Source organism: Typopeltis vanoorti, chromosome 12, assembly GCF_054136105.1.
Source record: "Typopeltis vanoorti isolate ZY-2024b chromosome 12, IOZ_Tvanoo_1.0, whole genome shotgun sequence".
Lineage (NCBI taxonomy): Eukaryota > Metazoa > Arthropoda > Arachnida > Uropygi > Thelyphonidae > Typopeltis > Typopeltis vanoorti.
Window position 1 is genome coordinate 20,440,241 of NC_143560.1, and position 23,191 is coordinate 20,463,431.

Below are 23,191 nucleotides of genomic sequence, written 5' to 3' on the forward strand. Positions count from 1 at the left end.
CCACAATAAAGACTACACCAAGTCTATCACTATCCCCTACATCCAGGGCACCTCTGAAAAAATAACTAATATCCTCAAAAAATATGACCTCACTTCCTGTTACAGACCATATAAAAAGTTGGCATCCCTTATCTGCTCTACCAAAGACCAACCACTTCCCCTAGACCTACCTGGTGTATACCAGGTCCCTTGCAGCTGCAAATTGTCCTACTTTGGCCAAACAGGCAGAACAACAAATATCAGGATTTCAGAACACCAAGACTACATCCGTTTTCACCAATACAGCCGCTCTGGACTGGCAGACCATGCCTTAGATACCCACCGTAAAATTCGTTGGAAGAAGACAAAAATAATCCATCGCAGCAAGTTTAAATACAAAAGACTATTCAAAGAATCTTCAGCAGCTCTAAAAAACGTTCCTAACCTCAACAAATTTGGGTACATGAAACTGCCCCAAATTTGGGAGACTTTCATTTTGAGAACTTCAGCCCAACGGCCAAGACTACCAAATTAGCCCACAAGAGGGCACCATTAGGACTTTAGGAACAAAATTAGTTCTTATTTTCTTCCTCATTTGCTTTGTTAGTTCCCTAGTGCACATACCATATCTTTATGTTCCCGAAGATGGCAATGTGACATTGCCGAAATATAGAAGTGATTCATTAAAGTTATCTTTAATTTATTTACTTTATATGCGTTGTCAATTCCGTAAATTAATTACCAGTTATATTAGTGGAGTTATGCTACAAGAAACTGAGGAGGTAAGGGATCTTGGCATATTGGTGGATAGGAATTTGAAGTTCAAAGGTCACGTAGCAAAAGTTAGAAATACAACTCAGAGGATAATTGGAATGTTGAAGTAAACCTTCACGTGTAAGGATAAGGAGTCATTTTGCCTTGTTATAAGGCTTTGATAAGACCACACCTGGATTATTCTGCACAGATTTGGTCTCCCAGGTTACAAGGGAATAAAGAAGCTGTGGAAAGGGTGCAAAGAAGAGTTATAAAGATTATATCCAGATTATGGGATTTAGATTATGAGGAGAGATTGCGAGTATGTGGATTGCAGACTCTGGTTAACAGGAGAAAGAGGAGTGATATGATAGAGGTCTATAGACTTTTGAATGGGTGTTATAGAATATCATCTGATGAAATTTTTCGTTACATGGAAGGTGGATAGAGAACAAGGGGATATCCATGGAAGTTAAGTTTGTTCACAGTCAAGAAAGGGGTAAGAGCTAGGTTTTTCTTCCAGAAAGCAGTGAGTGAAATAGTTTGCCTTTAGGGGTAGTGAGTGCATCTAGTGTGAATGAATTTTAGGGAAGGTATGACAGCTGGTATGGATGATTTATAGCCTCCCTCGATGAGTCCTTGACTCCCTGGAGGTCTCAGATAATAATAATTAATAATATCTCATTAAAAATTGGGTTGTTCTGGATTAAACTTTAAAAATAATTTAGATTACTTTGTTTTGGGCAATAAGATATCTCTTTTGCATTTGTTATCTTCACATTCTTCTGAAGATGATGACAATGTGACAAACAAATTCATTAGAATGATTAACAAAAGATTAAAAAATAATGATGATTCTTTAGGTTTGCACATGGAAATAAAAGAACATTGTGAAGTTGATGAATGGCCTGATCAATGTTGGAAAAATACTCTACATTCCGCTTTATCAGGAATGCTGATTATATTGTCATGAAACTTCATCAGCATTAACATTTTCATCCAGTGACGATGACAGGAAAGACTGGTTGATCCCATTCACAATTGAATTATCATGGAATTTTGAAGCAGTATGTGATTCAGCTTGCAACAGCATTTTTGTTTCTTTTTTTAACTTCTCCCACCCACCTACCTCGCACTCTCCTTTTTTGGCATATTTAAGGATATATTATTAAATAATAACACTAATATAATATATAACATAACAGAACACCAGCATATAAAAATACTCATTATTATTTAGCAGTCAACAGATACATCTGATTACTCAAAACGAGCATGGAAAATTAAATGGGATGAAGATTACTTCCTGTTGTGCATATGTGACTTATGTTAGAAAATTGGAACAATCCTAAGATTCTGTTTAATGGTACCAATCTGCTAACTGTTGTGAAGTTCAGTTTACTCTCTGTTTACACCTAGAAAAGCTTCTTGTTCGCTAATGAGGGCATCAAATATTTCTTCATTATTTAGCTGCGTGGCTTGATTTACTTCAACAGTTTCAACAATATTTTTGCTTCCATCTTCAGTATCACTGTCTTTTTCTTCCCGGGAAATAAAATCTTCTGGCATAAGAGGTAAATCCAATCTTAGCTTCTTTATACAAACCTTTCAAATAAATTAAAATTAAAAATAATATATAACATTTTAATAAAAAGTAATATTTATTTAGACAAGTAAAGTTTTAAGAAAAAGTGTGCAATTAACTATATTCTATTTGGATGAATCTATATGTTATCATTCTGGACATCAAATATCTCGAGTTCTCACCAGATATACCTGAAGTTATTGTTATTATTATAACAAACCTCTATGAAGTGACAAGGCTCATCAAGCCTAAACTCATTAACTCTTACAATTCACAACACATTCCAGCACTGCACTTCACCATCCTGTGTGGAGTGGAGTGCAGTGCAGTGCTGGAAGTCTATCTAAAGGGGTGTACAGCAGACAATGACAACACTAGATTAAGTTTAAATGATTATTAATTACCTACCAACTTAGAAAAATTAAAATGGAAAGTTAAACTTACACAAAATAAATTTATTAGCTGTAAAATTTTCACCTATGTATCATCATAGGTATCCTCAGTGCATTGATAATGGAACTTGATATATAGTTACAATTAAAGAATCATTTTCAAAAAAGTACCATCATCATCATCATCATCAAATTCCTGCCATGTACCCTCAAGGGGTGTACAGGATATGACAGTACTACATGAAAAAATTACATCATTACTAACTTCCTATCTACAATTTTCCTCCAAATCAGTCTGTTACTTGTCAAGACTCCAACATTATCAGATCTTATATTTCTATCGTCTAAGGCACTTTGTACCGTATCAATCCACCTATATCTTGGTCTTCCTCTGGGTCGTTTTCCTGCCAACCTGGCAGAGAACACTTGTTTTGCTAATCTTTCCTCTCCCATTCTATTTAAGTGACCATACCATCTGAGATTAGCTCTGCTAACGCATTCCTGGATGCTGACAATGTCAAGTTCTTTCCTAATATCCTCATTTTTAATATGATATTGCCATTGATGCCATCTGTTCACGCCTCTAATCTTTCTCAGGACTCTCATATCTGCGGTCTCTAGAATTTGGTCAAGTGTTTTACTTCTGACCCAGCTCTCAGATCCATAAGTTAAAATTGGTTTGAATACAGTCTTGTATACAGCTAATTTAGTGTTCCGACTAATTTCTTTCTTATTCCATATGAATTTATTCAATTGACTTCCCACCATACCAGCTTTGCTGATTCTGTTGTCTATTTCTATATTTAGTTTACCATCTTCAGTAAAAATTGTGCCTAAGTAGCTGAAATGTTTTACTTGTTCCACAAGTTCTCCATTCACAACACAGTTGACATTTTCAATGATTCTGCCTATTTTCATTGTCTTTGTCTTTTTATTGCTGACCTTCATACCATATCTATTACAACAGCTATTCAATTTAGTCAGAGAATCTTGCAGACTTGTAGCGGATTTATTTAGAAGTATAACATCATCCGCATAAAGCAAAGAGCTGACATTAACATCTCCAATTTTGATATCAGGTTTAATACCACATTCCTTCATAATGTGATCCATATAGATAATGAATAACAGAGGGGATAATGTACATCCTTGTCTCACACCAGATTTAACATTAAACCATCTTCCTGTACTTCCTTCAATTCTAACTGCTGACTCGCAACTCAAATAAAGACTAAGTATTGCTTGATATAATGCCCCATTGACACCATATAACTGCAGTGTATTGAATAGCTTCTCTCTTGGCACCTTGTCATATGCCTTTTCCAAATCGACAAAACTTAAATACAGATCTTTGTTATATTCCCATGCTTTCTCGACTATTTGTCGTAAAGTGCAGATCTGATCCTGACAGCCTCTATTTGGCCTGAATCCAGCTTGTTCTTCACCAAGCTTTTCTTCCACAATTCTTCTCAACCGTTTCTCAAGTATACTTGCATAGATCTTGCCAGGAACACTCAGTAGGGAAATACCTCTGTAATTCTCACATTCAGTTTTATTTCCCTTTTTATATATGGGTACTATGAGAGCTCTACTCCAATCATCGGGAATTCGTCCCTCTGTCCAGGCTTTCTGAACTATGCAGTGCAGCCACTGTAAGACTCTTATACCACCATACTTCAACATTTCTGGTCGAATATCATCTACTCCTGCTGCCTTTCCACATTTCAAGCCTTTGATGGCTTTTTCTACTTCAAGTATGGATATGTATTCCTGACTGCATGCCTGGTCAGTGTTTTTTATCACTGTGCTGTCGTCACTGCTTGTTTCATTTAGCAGTTTTTCAAAGTAATTACTCCATACTTCAAGGATATCTTTTTCTCCTGTTTTCATTTCACCTTTATCATCTCTAATTCCTTTTACAACACTCTTTCCTCCATTCCTAAGCTTCTTCAACAACCTCCAGAATATTTTGCCACCTTCTTGATATTTATTTTCTATATTCTTGCCAAAGTCCTCCCATGACTTTTGTTTAGCTAGTTTTACACACTGTTTAGCTTTCTTACATTTGTCTCTGTATTCTGTAAGAGTAAAAGCTGACTTATTTGCCAGGAACTTTTGATATGCTTTCTTCTTTTCCTTCACTGCCTCTTTAACTTCCTGTGTCCACCAGGGAGTTCTGATTTTTTTATCCTTGCACACAACCTCACCACATGCCTCTCTTGCAGAATCAATCAATGTTTCCTTCAGAGTTTGCCACTGAATCTCCAAGGTTTGATTCCTGTTCTCAAACTCTTTCATTTTCTTTTCAATAATATTTCTGTATTTTAGTCTACAGTTCACATCTGAGAGGTGCTCAACTTTTATTCGCTTTAAAACTTTCTTACATGTTATTCTTTTCAATATGAAATTCAATTTCATCCTGCTCAAGACTAAATAGTGATCACTTCCAATTTCAAATCCTCTGTACACTCTGGTGTCCTGCACCAGGGAGAAAACATCACTATCAACAATAACATAGTCAATGAGACTTTTCTTATTCCTAGCCTCTTCTCTCCATGTGAATTTGTGCACATTTTTATGTTGGAACATGGTGTTAGTAATAACCAGTCCATGTCCTGAGCAGAAATCCAACAGATATTTGCCATTATTATTAGCTTTGCTCTTTTCTCCAAATTTTCCCAAAATATTTTTGTATGTCTCACAATCATTTCCTACTCTACTATTTAGATCCCCAACAAGGACCAACTTTTCCTTTTTCATTGTGTCAGTTGCTTTTTCTAAAGCCTCAAAAAATTCCTCCACTTCTACCTTAGTAGAACCTTCTGTGGGACCATAGGCACAAATAAGTCTCATTGTCCAGTTCCCCATTCTCATATTTGCCCACATTACTCTACTTGAGACTGACTGCCATTCAAGAAGATTAGCCTCGTATTTTGTGTTGAATACTATGGCTACTCCTTCTTTTCCTTGATTGTCATTGCCTGAATATAACATTTTGTATTTATTGCTCAGAAAGATCTCACCAGTTTTTGTCTTTTTTGTTTCAGTCACCCCTATTATGTCGATCTGGTACTTATCTAATTCCTCAGCTAGCTCCATTTCTTTGCCATTCAGGCTTCTTATGTTGATAGTACCGATCTTTAACTCTGGTGATGTTGAGTTGATGTTTGTTTTCAGATTTGTTCCAGTAGCTGACTTTTCGCTGTTCGCCCTGGTTCCCTGGCGAAAACAACGGGGGCCTTGTTTAACCGGGCGACGCCCCAGCCGGCATGAAATTTTGTCATATTGTACCATCATTTTTTATTTTGGTTTAACCAATAAGAATACAATTTGGTCGGCTAAATCCCAAATTGCCAGCCCATCCTCGTTCGTTCAGTATCAAAGTAGATACCCAACAGGGTGCACCACGAGAAGGTGAGGATTGGACATTAGGTCAGAAGCCCTGGTCGGTTCTCCGCATTCCTTTAAAGGCTATGTGGAGGTCTCCTCTCAGTTATACAGCTTTGACCCTTAAGCACCCCACTTAAAAAGTACCATTATAGTGTTAATAGAACAGATGTTAGGAAAATTCCTAATTACTTTTTAAAATTTAATCAGAATATTTTTAAAATTTTAATGAGAACAATACAATAATCAGGAATTTGTATAAAAATGATGTAATAATGTTTCCCATAAAGGGAATAGATCTGTTTAAGTTCAGTCAGTGTAGAAAGGTCTCACAATTCTCTAAATAAGTGCTCTATAAGGAACCAACTTCTATATAAAAGCTTAATTATCTTCCAAAAAACTATGTTTAGTCAAGATAACACGTTCTTCTAGACCAGACTGTTCTGGTTTGTGGTAGTGGATATAAGATTTATGTTCTTCACAATGGTTGTCTGCGAACTACAAGACTGTCCAAAGTAAGACGAAACCACAGGAGCATGGGATCTTGTAGACGACACCTGGAAGACTGAGTGGAGAAAGCTTCTCTTTAGGTGAAGAAAGTGAAGTAAAAACTTCCTGACAGGACGTAGGTGAAAATTTTACAGGTAATAAATTTATTTGACATAAATTTAAGTTTCTGTCTTTAATTTTTCTAAGTATGTCTACTTACATACCTATATTAAAGCACCCACCAACAATTTTCTTCAAAATTAGTCTCACTTGTCAGCACTCTACTATTGTCAGATCTTATATTTTGATCTTCTAGGACTAGTCTAGGGGTTTATCAACTATATACTTTTGAGCTAAAGACTCTGGCTTTCAACAGTTTCTCCTATTGTGGTTTCAACTGCTCTTGACTGGCATTTTTTTTTTGTTCCTATTTTTTGCAGGAAATGTTGAATATGCTTTATTCAAGTTTTTAAATGTTTCAACTGGCAGTGTATAACTAAAATCATATCACTGTTAAAATGAACACTGACATGTAATTATAAGTCATTTTGCTTCTTTACAAGGCATTGATATACATACACCTAGACTACTGAGTGCAGATTTGATCTCCTGGGTTTGGAAGAGATACAGAAACCGCAGAAAGGCTTGTACACAGTCTTGCCATAAATACTGTTACAACTTCCACACAGGCCAGTGCTGCCCACAGTATTGTGCTAGCCCAATTCCATTAGTGGCAATGTGCATAGCCAACATTCGCATGTTTATCAGTAGAGAAAAAGTTTTCTAGCTGTATGGGTTAACATGCAGTAGGGAGATTATGAGAACCGTGTAGCTGTAATAGCACTTCACAAAGTTGGAATTTAGCCACCTGTTATTTTCAACATGCTAAAAACAGTCACAATCAGTAGGATGTTTGTATATCAGACTGGTTACTGGTATAACAATACAGAAGACGTATTTGACCACCAAAGAACAGGTTGACCATGCTGCATTAGGACACAACAGCTTTTGAGGGCTATGAAGGTACACCTCTACCAAAATCCTATGAGAATGCAGGAAGTAATGCCAAGAGAGAGATGAATGTTTCACAGAGAACAATGTCACCTATACTAACTGATGATTTAGGGATGAGCTTATCATCGTTCTATTGGACATTTCCTAACACCACAACTTATGCAGCAGAGGGTGATAAAATCAAAGACACTTCTCTGACAGTACACAAATAACAGAGACATCCTCTTCACAGATGAGATTTTCACCGCTGAAGAGTCATTTAACTGCTAAAATAAATGAGTAACGTCCAGATGGTTGCACAGCACATGCCATAGCACCAAAGATTCAGAGAAGTCATCTTCATGTCAATGATGGTTTGGTGTATGTGTGTGTGTGTGGGGGGGGGGGAAGTGACGCATTAGGAGTATCCAAGTTGCATTTCTGCAAAAAAGGAGTCAAAATCCCTATCAAAGTATATCAAGACACCATGCTGGAACCTGTGGTGTATGGCACCTAAACAACACGGTAGACAGTGGACCTTTGAACAGGACTCAGCCCCTACACACGAGGCGAGGAGCACACAAAGTGGTTGGAGGTGAATGTGCATGAGCACATATCACCATATAAATGGTCGTATGGAAGTCACGATCTGAATCTGTTGGATTTCAAATTGTGGTCAGAACTTGAGAGAGAGTAGCCTGCAAGAAATGACACCCTAGCATTGCCAGCCTGAAGGTGGATTTGGGGTGAGTAGTGGCAACATTTTTTGTTGGATGTTGTACATGCCACCATCGATATGTGGCCTCACATGCTTTCGGCATGCATGAAGGCAAAAGGGAGGCATTTCAAACATTGAGTGCCACTATATGCACATTATACATGTGGTTTGTATGTATTGAAAGTAAATGATTTATTGATAGATTAAAGTTTATGCACTGTTCAAGTTGCAACAGTATTTATGGCTAGACTAGGTAGATTTATGAGGACAAATTGAGAGTATGTCAACTACAGACTCTGGTTAACAGGAGGAGCAGGGGGGGGTGATGTGACAGAATACTATAATCTTCTGAATGGGTGTTATAGGATATCATCTGATGGAATTTGTTATATGGAAAGTGAGGAGAGAACATGGGGGGGGGGGGAGGAGCATCCATGTAAGTTAAATTGTTTGTGGTTAAGAAAGAGATAAGAGCTAGATTCTTCTCTCAAGAGCAGTGAGTGAATGGAATAGTTTGCTTGTTCAAGTAGTGAGTGCATCTAGGGTAAATGAGTTTAAGAGAAGGTATGCCAGCTGGCATGGGCAATGTATGGCACCCTCAATAAGCCTTTGATTCCCTGGAGGCCTCAAATAATAATAATAACTTAAATTAATTTTCTAACATTAGGAGTGATGTAAGTAAAAGTCTTCCTAAAAATACTCTTGAATATATTACTTCTACTTGTGGTTAGACATATACACACACATGGACAACGAAATTAGCGCACCAAGAAGGAAGCATAGGATTCAACTGAAATTTTATTGGTGTAATGATACAGGTGAGTGATGCACATGATGGCAAAAACAGAGCTGAAGGACAATTACAAAAGGATCTGTGGTACACAATCCGGTCATCATCAATAACGCATTGCACCGCCTTGTGTGGCGTTACATGCTGCAATACGGTCCGGCATGGTGGCGAACAGACGCCTGATGTTGTCCTGCAGCAGACTGGCCCACACATGTTGGACGATGTGCTCCAAATCCTGGATATTGCGGCACGGTGGGAGCTGGCATTTCAGCTGCTGATCCGAAACATGCTTGATAGGTAACAAGTCCAGGGAGCAGGCAGGCCATCGAAGTGTCTGTACATGACATAGGCAGGCCTGGGCAACTGAGCTGTGTGCGGACGGGCATTATCCTGCTGGTATAGTGCTCCTGGTATCCCGGCCAGGAATGGGAGAATGTGGGGCTGTAGGATGTCGTCCACATACCGCTGCCCCGTCAATGCACCACGTACTACTACGAGGGGTGATCAGCTATCATACGCTATGGCTCCCCAGACCATAATGCCTGCAGTGAGGGAGGTGTGGTGCTCGATAGTGAGGTTGGGATGGTGTCCTTGACCAGGGGTCCTCCACACCCAGACATGATGATCATCTGTCCCCAAGACAAAGAGGCACTCATTGCTGAAGACCACACGTCGCTCTCGCCTGGCACCACTGCAAACGGAGTCGGTGATGTTGCGGTGTTAGTGGGAGTGCACGTAAGGGGTGCTGGGATCGTAGATTCGCCTCCACAAGGCGTCGGGAAATGGTTTGTGGGCATACAGGAGCCCATACAGCTGCCTGTATAGTGGACCGGGTCACCGTGGGATCCCTCCATGCTTGCTACACAATCCGTCGATCCTCTCTAGCGTTGGTCCTCCTGATCCGACCGGTGCTACTCTGCCATGTGGCAGTGCCGGAATGTGTCCACAGCTCCCAACACTGTCGGACAGTATGGTCAGAATGGTTCATGTGCACGCCTATACGGTGCACCGACCACCCTCTGGTTTCCAGGCCGATGATCATGCTTCCGTCAAAGTCCGTAAGTTGCTTAAATCGACATCTCTGACATCTACCTGGCATTGTTGTCACTCTGTACTCTTGCTAGCATCGGCCGGTGCTTTTCGCTTTAATCAGCTATCGACTACATGCTGGCTTTATAAGGCTGCTGGTTCATGCTTGCAGCACCACTGCATGGTGTAAAGGCATGCACAATCGCACCAAACTTGGATCATTTGCATACCACCCCACACTCTAGCTATTTGCTTAGTTTCACCGTTGTACCATGTTTTTTCCAGGTGCGCTAATTTCTTTGTCCGTGTGTGTATCACACGGCGCATTTGAGAGACATACATGCTTATAAGTTTTATTATTATTATTATTATTACACCCTCCATGGAGTCAATAGACTCATGTAGTAAAACTCATACAAATTTGAAAATCCTGTTGATTGATTGTGAGATGAATTCATCATATACAGCAAAGGTAGTGGACAACTATGGCATAGGACACTAGAAGTGAAATCAGAGATGGCTGCATAACACATTTGGGAGGTGGGGGTCTCAAAACATTTTCTTGATTTTTTATTTTTTTATATGTGGCTCCCACTCATGAAAGATTGAAACCTACGATTTATTATGGTATATCAGTTCCTGTGGGTGGGCTAGGATTCCCCCCCCCATTTTTTCCATTGTTATTCCCATATGTACATTTGAGGGCAGCCCAAGAAAAATTAATTTTGGATATAATAAAATTTCTTGAATTTTTGATGTGGTCCCAAAAGCATTTTATATCATACTAATTGTTACCATTTAGCCCACTAATGGGGCTTTCAGAAATCTCATTCATCTGATGGAAAACTTAAATACTAAATAATAAATGCAAGAATAATTAGATACATTAGCTTACCTGTACTTGTTTCTTACTACCCAGTTTTTCTATTTGTTCAAGACAATCATCAAATGTTAGCCGTGGATGAAGGCGATGAGCCCAATGTTCAAGATGTGACATCATTTTATTGAGATCTTCTTTCTTTATGGTGAGGGGAGAAAAAAAAAGTTTCACACATTCACATAATGCATTTGCTATAATGTGCATGATTTTTGAAAGACTGCATCTAATATTGTGATATATGATGTAATGGTGATTTAAGCAACTAGAATGTTTTCAATTAGTAAGTATATCTCAATGATTTTAAAGTGTCAAAAGAATTCCACAGAAATATGCACCTATGCAGATTATTACAAGCAAATGTACATTATCCCCTCTCATTCATTATCTATATGGATCACGTTACGAAGGAAAGTGGTATTAAACCTGATATCACAAATGGAGATGTTAATGTCAGCTCTTTGTTTTATGCGGACGATGTTATACGTCTAAATAAATCCGCTACAAGTTTGCAAGATTCCCTGACTAAACTGAATAACTGTTGTAATAGATATGGTATGAAGGTCAGCAATAACAAGACAAAGACAATGAAAATAGGCAGAAGCATTGAAAATATCAACTGTATCGTGAATGGAGAACCTGTGGAACAAGTAAAACATTTCAGCTACTTAGGCACGATTTTTAGTGAAGATGGTAAATTAAATGTGGAAATAGACAACAGAATCAACAAAGCTGGTATGGTAGGAAGTCAGCTGAGTAAATTTATATGGAATAAGAGAGAAATTAGTCAAAAACACTACATTAGCTGTATACAAGACAGTGTTCAAACCAATTTTGGATCTGAGAGCTGGGTCAGAAGTAAAACACTTGACCAAAGACTAGAGACTGCATATATGAGTCTGAGAAAGATTACGGGCATGAACAGATGGCATCAATGGCAATATCATATTAAAAATGAGGATATTAGGAAAGAATTTGACATTGTCAGCATCCAGGAATGTGTTAGCAGAGCTAATCTCAGGCGGTAAGATCACTTAAACCGAATGGGCGAGGAAAGATTAGCAAAACAAGTGTTCTCTGCCTGGTTGGCAGGAAAACGACCCAGAGGAAGACCAAATAGGCGGATTGATACGGTACAAAGTGCCTTAGACGATAGAAATATAAGAACTGATAATGTTGGAGTCTTGACAAGTAACAGACTGATTTGGTGGAAAATTGTAGATAGGAAGTTAGTAATGATGTAAATTTTTCATGTAGTACTATCATATCTTATGAAGACAGTTGTTCAGAGTAATAAGTCGATAATTATTTGCTTGTGTCGGATCCTTTCCTGATTTTGGGATAGCAATGACAACTAACTTATACCAAGAATCCGGAAATTTTTCCTCTGCAAATATTCTATTGTACATTAAGAGAAGGAAATCCATAGAATATGTTTTTTTTTTTTTTTTAAATTTCATAATGGAAGTCATCAGGCCCTACTGCACTAAGGTGAGACAGTAAAAGAGATCTGTTTAGTTCTGCCTTAACAAATGGCTAATTGTATGGCTCATATTGTATCAAATCCATGGGAAGAAAAATTAGCCTATTTTTTAGTATTAAAAATTCAGGAAGATATGAAATTGCTGCTGAGATTCTGGTAAAATTTTCTGTCAAAGTGTCTGCAGTTGTTTTTGAATCAGTAACACTTCTATTATGGTCTAAGGTAGACAAACAGTGTGTTCTATGTCTGTCTTTCATCCCATACAATTTTTGTACTGGTCATTTGATTAATTGATGAGGTAAGCTAGATCCAAGATTATTTTTGATTGACATCTCACATAACATGCTTTTACCTAAAAATGTTTAAAAGCTATAAAGTTTGATTGTGGTGGGTATCTATGAAATATAACCGATGCTCTTTTTGATCTTTTTTTTGGCTATCTGGCATTCTGGGTTCCGCCAAAACTTTGAATAGAGTGGAAATCGAGATGATGTTCTTGGAATGGAGGCCATTGCTGCTTGGACAATGCAATCTGTTAAATTCTTTACTGCTTCATCGATAGGTGTTTGACTGACAGTATCAGCATTAGCTTTTGCAAGATGGGAAAAGGTGTTCCAGTTAGCCAGGTCTATTTCCCATTTGGGCATCAGTGTAGGGGAATATGTTTCCTGTGAAGACACTGGGCAAAGAACAGGATAGTGATATTTTCCATATATGTTCTCTTCGACGTCCCACATGAGCATTGGAAGAATGGAAGAGGAGCAGATTATAAGATTGATTGCAGAATATGAATGAGTAGGCTAATGGGAAAAAAGCATCAAGTCTATTATTCAAAAGGGATAGGTCATACTGTTAAGGATTCTTTCAGTGATTTGACCACGTCTATTTGTGTTGGCACTATCCCACAGAGTATTGTAGCCATTAAAGTCACCTATAAGAAGTACGAGTTTAAGCAATTGCAAGGTTATCAAGATCGATTTCATTTAACTCAGCACTCGGTGGTAAGTTGAACATACTGTAATAAGAAATCCCACGAATAAGTGAATAGTTACTGTTTCCAGAGCAGTATTAAGTTGGACATGATGGAAAGGAGTATGACTGCTCACTAGGATAGCTCCTCCTCCATTAACAGGACTACTTCCAGTTCTGTCCTTGCATACAACAGTGAAATTCTTTAAGGTAGGGTCCTCACTGAGTCTTTAGTATGTTTCCTGTAGACAGAAATAGAGAGGTTTGCATTTCTGCAACAAAATCTCGATATCACTGATATTCTGGCGAAACCTGACAGTTCCGCTGTAAAAATTTTCATATTGTTTTGGTTTTACAGACTTGTTAGTTTTCAGGAGATTGAGGGCTTACCTTTATCAGGTTTATATTTATCAATTGTTTGGTTTTTAATCCTATTTCCCAAGAAAGCAAACAGACAAGTACGTCAAGTTTTCGCCTGCACGTAGTGCAAGTCTGAGGCAACTCATGGTAGTGCCATCTGAGGCAACTCGTGGTAAAGGTGGATTAAGCTCTGATCACTTTCCTTGTATTTTTCCCTTAATGTAAAGCACATCCCCTTGAGGAGATGTATGATGCTATGCATTAAAGGCAATGGTCACTACCCATACCGGTTTCAACCTTTATTGAGGTCTTGTCAGTGGGAGCCAAACCTGATAATGCTAAGGTTGAAGTAATGCAGAGCTTATGAATTTTACCTAAACAAGTTGCTTTGACATTATTAAATAAAATCTCAGGATGAGAGATAGATGTAGAAAGTTTTTTAACTTGGGTATATTATGTATTCAAGATATCATCATCATCATCATCAAATTCCTGCCATGTACCCTCAAGGGGTGTACAGGATATGACAGTACTACATGAAAAAATTACATCATCAAGTAATTTTATATAAACTTGGGTTTTAATCCTATTTCCCAAGATGCAAATAGACACAGAGCATCAAGTTTGCACCTGCAGTTGATGATATTCATAACAAATCCTGAAGGTGGTCATCAGTCAGTTGGCTTCTTTGTGACAATTTAACCGCCTTCATAGTTGAGAAACTGCATTCACATATGTAAGTGCTTCCGAACATAGATGCAATTCTCAAGCTGAAATCACTCGATGCAGAATAAATCTAACAACAGTCTTCCTTTGTTGGATACTTCAGTAAACAGCAACTTTACAGGCAATATTGAATTTTCCATCTAGAGAAAGTCTTCTTTCACTGATAGATATATACACCCAACTTCACATCATCATCATACTTCACCCAAGACAGGTATTATAAAAGTTATGTACACAGAGCATGCAAAAAATGTTCTTCGGACACCTTTCTATCAAAAGAATTAAATAAAATATGAATCACTTTGTTGTTTAATGGATATAAAGAAACCAACATTCAGAAAATAATTGATAATTATTGTCCTTCAGCCGGACTACAATCTAATGTAGATGATTTCCATATTCTACCCTTAAAGGGACTTCTGAACAAAGAGTAAGGATTCTCCACAAATATAATCTGTACACTACTTTCAAACGAGCACAAAAAGTGTCTTCTTTCTTACCAACTACTACAAATAAATTGCTTTCACACATTGTCACTAGAACAGAGCTGAATAGATTCAGACAAAGTTGTTACACTATAGTAGATTTAAATTCAATAATCTATTCTGTGAAATGTGTGAAACGCTACATCATCATCCTAATCTTAAATGAACAGACCACATGCCTATCTCCAAGTTTTGGAAAGTAATAGCCATAAACTTTTCATAATTTTTATTATTTATTTTTTTTAAATCACAAAACCATACCTGAACTGGCTGGTTCCTAGAAACTTTAATAGTACTGCCTCCTGCTCACTTGGCTGTGACCAAGACATGGGAAAGTATGACTCATTCTTGTGTTAATATTTTGAATGTTGTAAACAATTCTTTTGCTCAATCCCTGAATGATGCTCATGTTACAGTGAGCAAAATACATAGGAGTTGTAAATAAATTCTAATTTCCTTTATATGTGTTAAACCATTTTTTAAAATATATCATTATGTCTTGTCTACTGCATGTGTTTCCATAAAACATCTAATAACAAGTCCATCCTTATTCATTTGCATTCAAGTGGATACCTAACTACCAGGATGACTATAGAAAGGTGCAGACTGATACTGGATCAAACTTTCCAGTCAGTTTTCTGCTAGTTATTTAGCTTTGGCCCTTGCTCCCTTATATTTTTACCACATGACCTGGGTGCATAATTAATTTACACCTTTAAAGTTGTGATATATCTGAATGCATTTGTGTATTGCAAAAGAAATATGTTAATTACAAAGGTCTTGCTGTTATAACTTATCATGCACTATTTATCTATTAAATTAATTTTCCTAAACATGTCACTATCATTTTCTTTATTAATAATACAACTTGAAGGCTGCTGTTGCTACTTTGTAATAAAGGAATTTGTAAATAAGCAAAAGCATGATGAACATCAAAACTTCCATGAAATATGTTAATTACAAAGGTCTTGCTGTTATAACTTATCATGCACTATTTATCTATTAAATTAATTTTCCTAAACATGTCATTATCATTTTCTTTATTAATAATACAACTTGAAGGCTGCTGTTGCTACTTTGTAATAAAGGAATTTGTAAATAAGCAAAAGCATGATGAACATCAAAACTTCCATGGGGGGGGGGGGGAAGGAAAACTATTCCAATCACTCATTGCTATGTGAGAGAAAAATCTAGCTCTTACCCCTTTCTTAACTACAAACAACTTCCATGGATGCCTTCCCCCCCCCATGTTCTCTATCTTCATCTTCCATATAACAAAAAATCCCATTAAACGATATCCTATAACACCCATTCAGAAGTTTATACATCTCTTACCATATCACCCTCTTTCTCCTGTTAACCAGAATGTAGTCCACATATTTGCAATCACATACTCATAATCTAAATTTCATAATGCTAATATAATCTTTGTAACTCTTCTTTGCACCTTTTCCACAGCTTCTACCCTTGGAGCATAGGAGACCAAATCTGAACACAATAATCCACATGCAGTCTTATCAAAGGCCGGCCTTGTAAAAAGCCAAAACGACTTCCATAACTTTACATGTCAATGTTTGTTTCAACATCACAATTATCCTATAAGTTGTATTTGCAATTTTTGCTGTGAACTTTGAACTTAAAATCCTTATCCACCATTAGACCACAATTTCTAGTCTCATCGGTTTCTTGTAGCCTAAACTTGCTGATATGCCACTGGAAATATCATCATGTCAAAGTGCATACCTTTATGCTTTATGAAAATGGTTGTCAGTTCAACTAACATTGAACTGACAACCATTTTCATTTGCCCAAATTTCCAGCCTATTCAAATCATTCTGCAAATGTTGAAGTGAGTTGGAGGCTATCTGTGAAGTGGAAGTAAACAGGATGAAATATATGGTCTATTGCTAAAGATCTTGTGGTTTAGTTGTAAGGGATTAATGAAATGCATTGTTAACCCCTAAATTATCTTAATGGGTGCTAAAAGAGGTGATCGTTATGGGTGACTTTATAAAACTTGGCCATAACAATGTTATGGCCAAGTTGGATAAAAAGAATAGACACACTATGATACCGTTGGATTTTGCTTAAGGCATTTGATAGGATATCACATGAAAGGCTGTTGCATAAACTGGATAATATGGGTTTAGAATAAGTTCAACATCACAACTCTTGACTTGAATAAGTGAATGGTCGACAGACAGGTATCAAAGTGGTATACAGTGGGTGTGAATATGCCAGATTTAAGGTGACCTGTGATGTAACCCAGGGTTCAGTCCTTGGACCATTATTGTTCAGTCTATACATCATGTCTACATGTCTGAAAATCATGTTTACACACCGACAGCCTTGAACCCAAACATAGCGCTATCATCAAAAGAAAGATTAATAAAAAATTATTCAACATTCAACAATATACCAAGTAGCAAAAACATTTGCTTCAAAAACTTAAAATTTTGAAAGGACTGAGACCTTATGTGCACATGTGGGCACGTACACACACAAAAACTCTGTGCCCATGTTGTATGTCATGTCATGTTATAGCACTACACAAAGAATACAAATTCTGCTCAGGAACCTATAATCATCTTTTTACTTTAGATTAAGGGAGTTAAATTGTTCTAAAATGGTAATTCTCATCAGAAATTAGGCAGAAATCCAAAATACTTTGTTGGACTTATTTATTATTCATAAATGAACTTTCATAAATGATCAATGTACAAATTATTATTAAAGAAGAAAAGAGACTAAAAAAGCAACTTGACGATGAAAAATTATTAAAAGGTTAACAATCATCATTATTAAATTTTGAAGAAAATGTTTAAAAAATAACTGAGATCTTGTGAAAATACACATACCTTTAGCAAAAATTGCCTCAATTGTACTATTTCAAAGACACATGCTCTATCCAGGTGCTTATATGTTTATCTCTGTAAATTAAGGGTTTCATTGGCCTGAGAGCTGTTTAGAACTGTTGGTTCTTATTGGAGACCAGAATATCTACATAATGGTGATACCAGGCTAAAATCCAGAATATCTATGTAGTTCAAGCCTGAAACTTCAAGCTCCTACTTATCAATAGTTTCTCAAAAATAGCAGAATTAAAAAGACAGAACAACATATTGAGAAGTACCCCATTTGTTTGTTATTCTGTTGTAATTATTTACTAATACAAAAACAAATCTTATTGTAAAAATAAACTTACTTCATGCCCTTTTCCTTTAAACACAACATTTTCAAAGTATTTAGGGAGCTCTGCAATTCCTCTGTTGCCACAAAGTCTTTAATAAATGTAAAAAAATATTATAGGGTATACATATAATCAACTCATTCCCTCCATCCCAAAACAGTTTTAAAAACAGCAAATAGCCAATTCATGAAAAAATTCTTAAACAGACATAATAATCAGCATTATTTTTACTTAGCTGAGCCATAGAGTCAAGGACCTCTTCCAGCTCATACAATACATAAATACCTGTTATATCTTCCCTTAAAAACATTTATTAAAGAAGCACTCACAGCATCTGATGAAAGGATAATACATTCAACACATACCATGAGATGAACCTTGAACTCACATTCTTCCTAAACACACACCCTTATTCAGTTTCCAGGAATGACCTTGAGTTCTCCCCACATTACCGCAAACTGAAAAATCTCACTTCTGACTATATTGGTAAGATCTCTTTAAATTTCCTCCTCCATTCTGGCTATTCCTCAAAGTTTGAAGACCACATTTCCCCAGTCTGTTGTCATATGCACAGTTCCATAAGCCAGATTATCATCTTGGCTACACTCTGCTAGATCTTTTCAACTGTTTCATCTTTTCTAAATGCAAGTGATCATACCTGAAGAAGAAGTTAATAGATGGTCCTATCAAAGCTTTGCAAAGCGAGAGGATGACTTCCTTTTTCTTACATCAGTGTTCTCTTCAACACTGCAGTTACCTGATGTGATGACTTAACTATCTTAGAAATGTGGCCCCTCAACTTTAATTCTCCGACCACTATAACCACAAAGTTTTGAAAGTTTTTGAAAAGACATTCATTCATTATCATACTAAACCCTCATTATTCTTCTTCATTCATAATTGCTCCAACAGAAGCTGTCAGGTCAGGCAAATCAAAGCACTCTATTTCTTTTTTTTTTTTCCCTTCCACATTCTTTCTCCATGAATGCTGTTCCAAAACATTTCTTTCTTCTAAATCTCATCATATCTGATCTTGCTACCTTTTCCATGGTTTTCTCATCACTTTTCATTTTGTACATATGCTTACTGGTACTCTTTCTAAATTCATTCTCATTATTTTTCTGAACCACTTCAAGCAAAAGTTAATAAGCATCTCTTCAACACTTTCTTCTACTCCAAAAATTCCTAATGCCCACACTTCTTATTTTGTCTTCCCTTGTTAGTCTCCATGTCTCTGATGAATAAGACAAAATGGATAAAAAAAAAAAGAATCTATCTCAAATATGTGAAGTTTTCACTATTTTTCAAGACTTTGCCCATTAGTTGCTATATAATGTTAATTTATATAACATAAATGATGTCAATTACTTTTCCAACCAAGTTGGAGCCAAACAGTTGCAAGCCTCTCCCATCCTACTTCCCTCAATATTATAATGAAATATGAATTATTATATTAATATAAGAATTAGGGTTGCTTACAGATCAAAGCTAGATAACTGGAAGGAAACCTCCATGTAGCTTTTAAGAAATACGGGGAAATCGACCAGCTTCTTGACCTAATATCCAACCCTCACCTTCTCATGATTCACACTGTTTAGGTATCTACCTGGATAATGAACAGATGAGGATGGGCTGGCAATTTCAGATTTATAAAACCAATTGTATTATTATTGGCTTAAACTAAAATCCAAATGATGGTACAACAGATGCTGGAGTAGATGAAATTTGGTTAGAAATGCAAAAATATGGAGTTATAAAAGTTTTACAGCAGCTACACTACATAATTCAAAAGACCTGATCAGAGGATAAAATTCAAGATGATTGGAATAGAGCTCTTATAGTGCCCATCTATAAAAAGGGAAATAAAACTGAATGTGAGAATTACAGAGTAATTTCCCTAATGAGTGTTCCTGGTAATATTTATGCAAATATACTCGAGAAACAGCTAAGAAAAGTTGTGGAACACTTGGTGAAGAACAAGCTGGCATCAGATTTTTACTTTAAGGTAAATAATCGAGAAATCTTGGGAATATAACAAAGATTTGTATTTAAGTTTTGTAGATCTGAAAAAAGCAAATGACAAGGTGTCAAGAAAAAAGCTCTTCAAAATGCTACAGTTATATGGTGTGAATGGGACATTATACTGAGCAATACATAGTCTCTATATAAGCTGAACGTCAGCAGTTAGAATTGACGGAGGTACAGGAAGATAGTTTGATGTTACAACAAGTGTGCAACAAGGGTGCACATTATCTCCACTGTTATTCATTATTTGTATGGATCACATTATGAAGAAAAGTGATATTAAATCTGATATCAAAATTGGATTATGTTAATCTTAGCTCTTTACTTCCTGCAGATGATGTTATACTTCTGAATAAATCCTGTACAAGTCTGAAAGATTCCCTAAATAAACCGAATAACTGTTGTAATAAATTTGGTATGAAAATCATCAATAAAAAGACAAAGACATTGAAAATAGGCAGAAACCTTGAAAAAATCAACTGTATCTGAATGGTGAACCTATAGAACAAGTAAAACATTTCAGCTATTTAGGCATAGTTTTTATTGAAGATGGAAAATTAAATATGGAAATAGACAACAAAATTAGTAAAGCTGGGGTAGGAAGTCAGCTGAATAAATTTATTTGGAATAAGAAAGTCATTTATCATCATCAAATTCCTGACATGTACCCTCAACTTACATCATTATTAACTTTCTATCAACAATTTTCCTCCAAATCAATCTATCATCTGTCAAGACCCCAACATTGTCAGATCTTATATTTCTCTTTTCTAAGGAACTTTTTTTTACTGCATCAATCCCCCCCCCCCTATCTTGGTCTTCCTCTGGGTCTTTTTCCTTCCAACCTGGCAGAGAACACTTGTTTTGCTAATCTTTCCTCTCCCATTCCATTTAAGTGACCATAACCATACCTGAGATTAGCTCTGCTACCACATTTCTGGTTGAACAATGTCAAGTTCTTTCCTAATATATTCATTTTTAACATGATATTGCTATTGATGCCATCTGTTCATGTCCCTAATCTTTCTCAAGACTCTCATATCTGTAGTCTTTAGTCTTTTGTCAAGTGTTTTATTTCTAACCTAGCTTTCAGATCCATATGTTAAAATTGATTTGAACACTGTCTTGTATACAGCTAATTTAGTGTTTTGACTAATTTCTCTCTTATTCCACATACATTTATTCAGTTGACTTCCTACCATACTTTGTCGGTAACCATCTTCACAAAAAATTGTGACTAAGTAGCTGAAATGTTTTACTTGTTCTGTAGGTTCTCCATTCATGATGCAGTTGATATTTTCAATATTTCTGCCTATTTTCATTGTCTTTGACATTTGTCAAAACACTAAATTAGCTGTATACAAGACAGTGTTCAAATCAGTTTTATGGATCTGAGAGAACCCCTTGGTCGAAAACCCTGGAGACCACCGACATGAGAGTTCTTAGAATGATTAGGGAAGTGAACAGATGGCATCAATGGGAGTATTGTATTAAAAATGAAGATATTACAAAAAAAACTTGCCATTATTAGCATTCAGGATTATGTTAGCAGAGCTAATCTCTAATGGTATGGTAACTTAAATAGACTGGGAGAGGAAAGATTAGCAAAACAAGTAATCTTTGCCAGATTGCAGGAAAAGACCAATAAGAAGACAAAGATCTAGGTGGATTGATACAGTAAAATTGCCTTAGAAGACAGAAATACAAGGATCTGACAATGTCTTGACAGACAACAGATTAATTTGGAGGAAAATTACTGATTGGAAGTTAGAAATGTGTAACTTTCTGTTGGAGTACTATCATAATATCCTGTGGATACCATATAAGGAATTTGCTGTTGATTTACATGTTCAGACATGAGAATCTCCCTAGACCTTCCTGACTGGCCTACACAGCAAATGTCAAGGGGAGTGAATTTCATAAAATTACTGGCCAATAGGTAACGTGATTGCATTCTTGAAATATTGTTGTAAAGGAACTGTCAGAGGCATATTTTGGATTATATTGTTCAGTTTTATTAAACCTGTTATATGTTGAAAAACATTCAGTCTCAATACCAAAAATTAAATGAAGAACTGCTAAACCACAGAAACCTTTGTATTCAGGTTACAGAATTAGCAAAGCTGATGTGGTAGCAAGTCAACCGAATAAATCTATATGGAATAAGAGAGAAATTAGTCAAGACACTAAACTAGCTACACACAGGATAGTATTCTAACCAATTTTAATTTATAGATTTGAGAGGAGAGTTGGAAATAAAACACTCGATCAAATACTGGAGACCGCAGATATGAGAGTTCTAAGAAAGATTAGGAGAGTGAACAGGTGGCATAAATGGCAATATCATATAAAAATGAGGATATTATGAAATAACTCAACATTGTTAGCATTCAAGAATGTGTCAGCAGAGCTATTCTCAGGTGGTATGTTAATACCACCTGAGATTAGCTCACAAGTGGTACTGACCATATCATGCTTATTTTGCTAGGATGGTAGGAAAAAGTCCAAGATGTAGTTAGCTTGATGCAGTAAAAAGTGCCTAAGAAGACAAAATATAAGATCTGATAATATTGTAGGATAACAGATTAATTTGAGTGAAAACTGTTCATAGGAAGTTAGTAACTTCATAACTTTTTCATGCGGTACTATCATAATATCCTGTACACACCTACCTAAGGGTACATAACAGAAATTGGATGATGATATTTATGCATATGTCTGTTGAAAAAATAATAATAAATATAAAAAACAAGGAAGGACAAGATCTGATAATATTGTAAACAATATTATCAGATCACGCAAATGGTGCATTTTGTAATAGTATTGTAATAGTAATTTTGTATTTGTATTGTATCACCATATTCTTATATGGTGATACAATACCATTCATTATCAAAACCTAGAGTTATTTTTGTCTTATATACTGCAGACAATTCCCCCTCCCCCATCCATCCTCAAATA

At 36.3% G+C, this 23,191-nt stretch overlaps 1 protein-coding gene across 2 annotated transcripts in view; it reads right to left on the bottom strand.

Annotated features, from left to right (window-relative positions):
* Positions 1-1,949: 1,949 nt before the first annotated feature.
* The window catches only part of LOC150100617 (TIMELESS-interacting protein), a 68,913-nt gene continuing 47,671 nt past the window's right edge, over positions 1,950-23,191 (bottom strand). For both annotated transcript variants that reach the window (XM_090402031.1, XM_090402030.1), the window contains exons 4-6: positions 18,221-18,296; positions 11,011-11,133; positions 1,950-2,337 (exon numbers count right to left, since the gene is read on the bottom strand). In XM_090402031.1, coding sequence (XP_090258157.1) covers positions 2,131-2,337; positions 11,011-11,133; positions 18,221-18,296 — 406 coding nt within the window. In that variant the 3' untranslated portion in view covers positions 1,950-2,130. The remainder of the gene's footprint in view (positions 2,338-11,010; positions 11,134-18,220; positions 18,297-23,191) is intronic.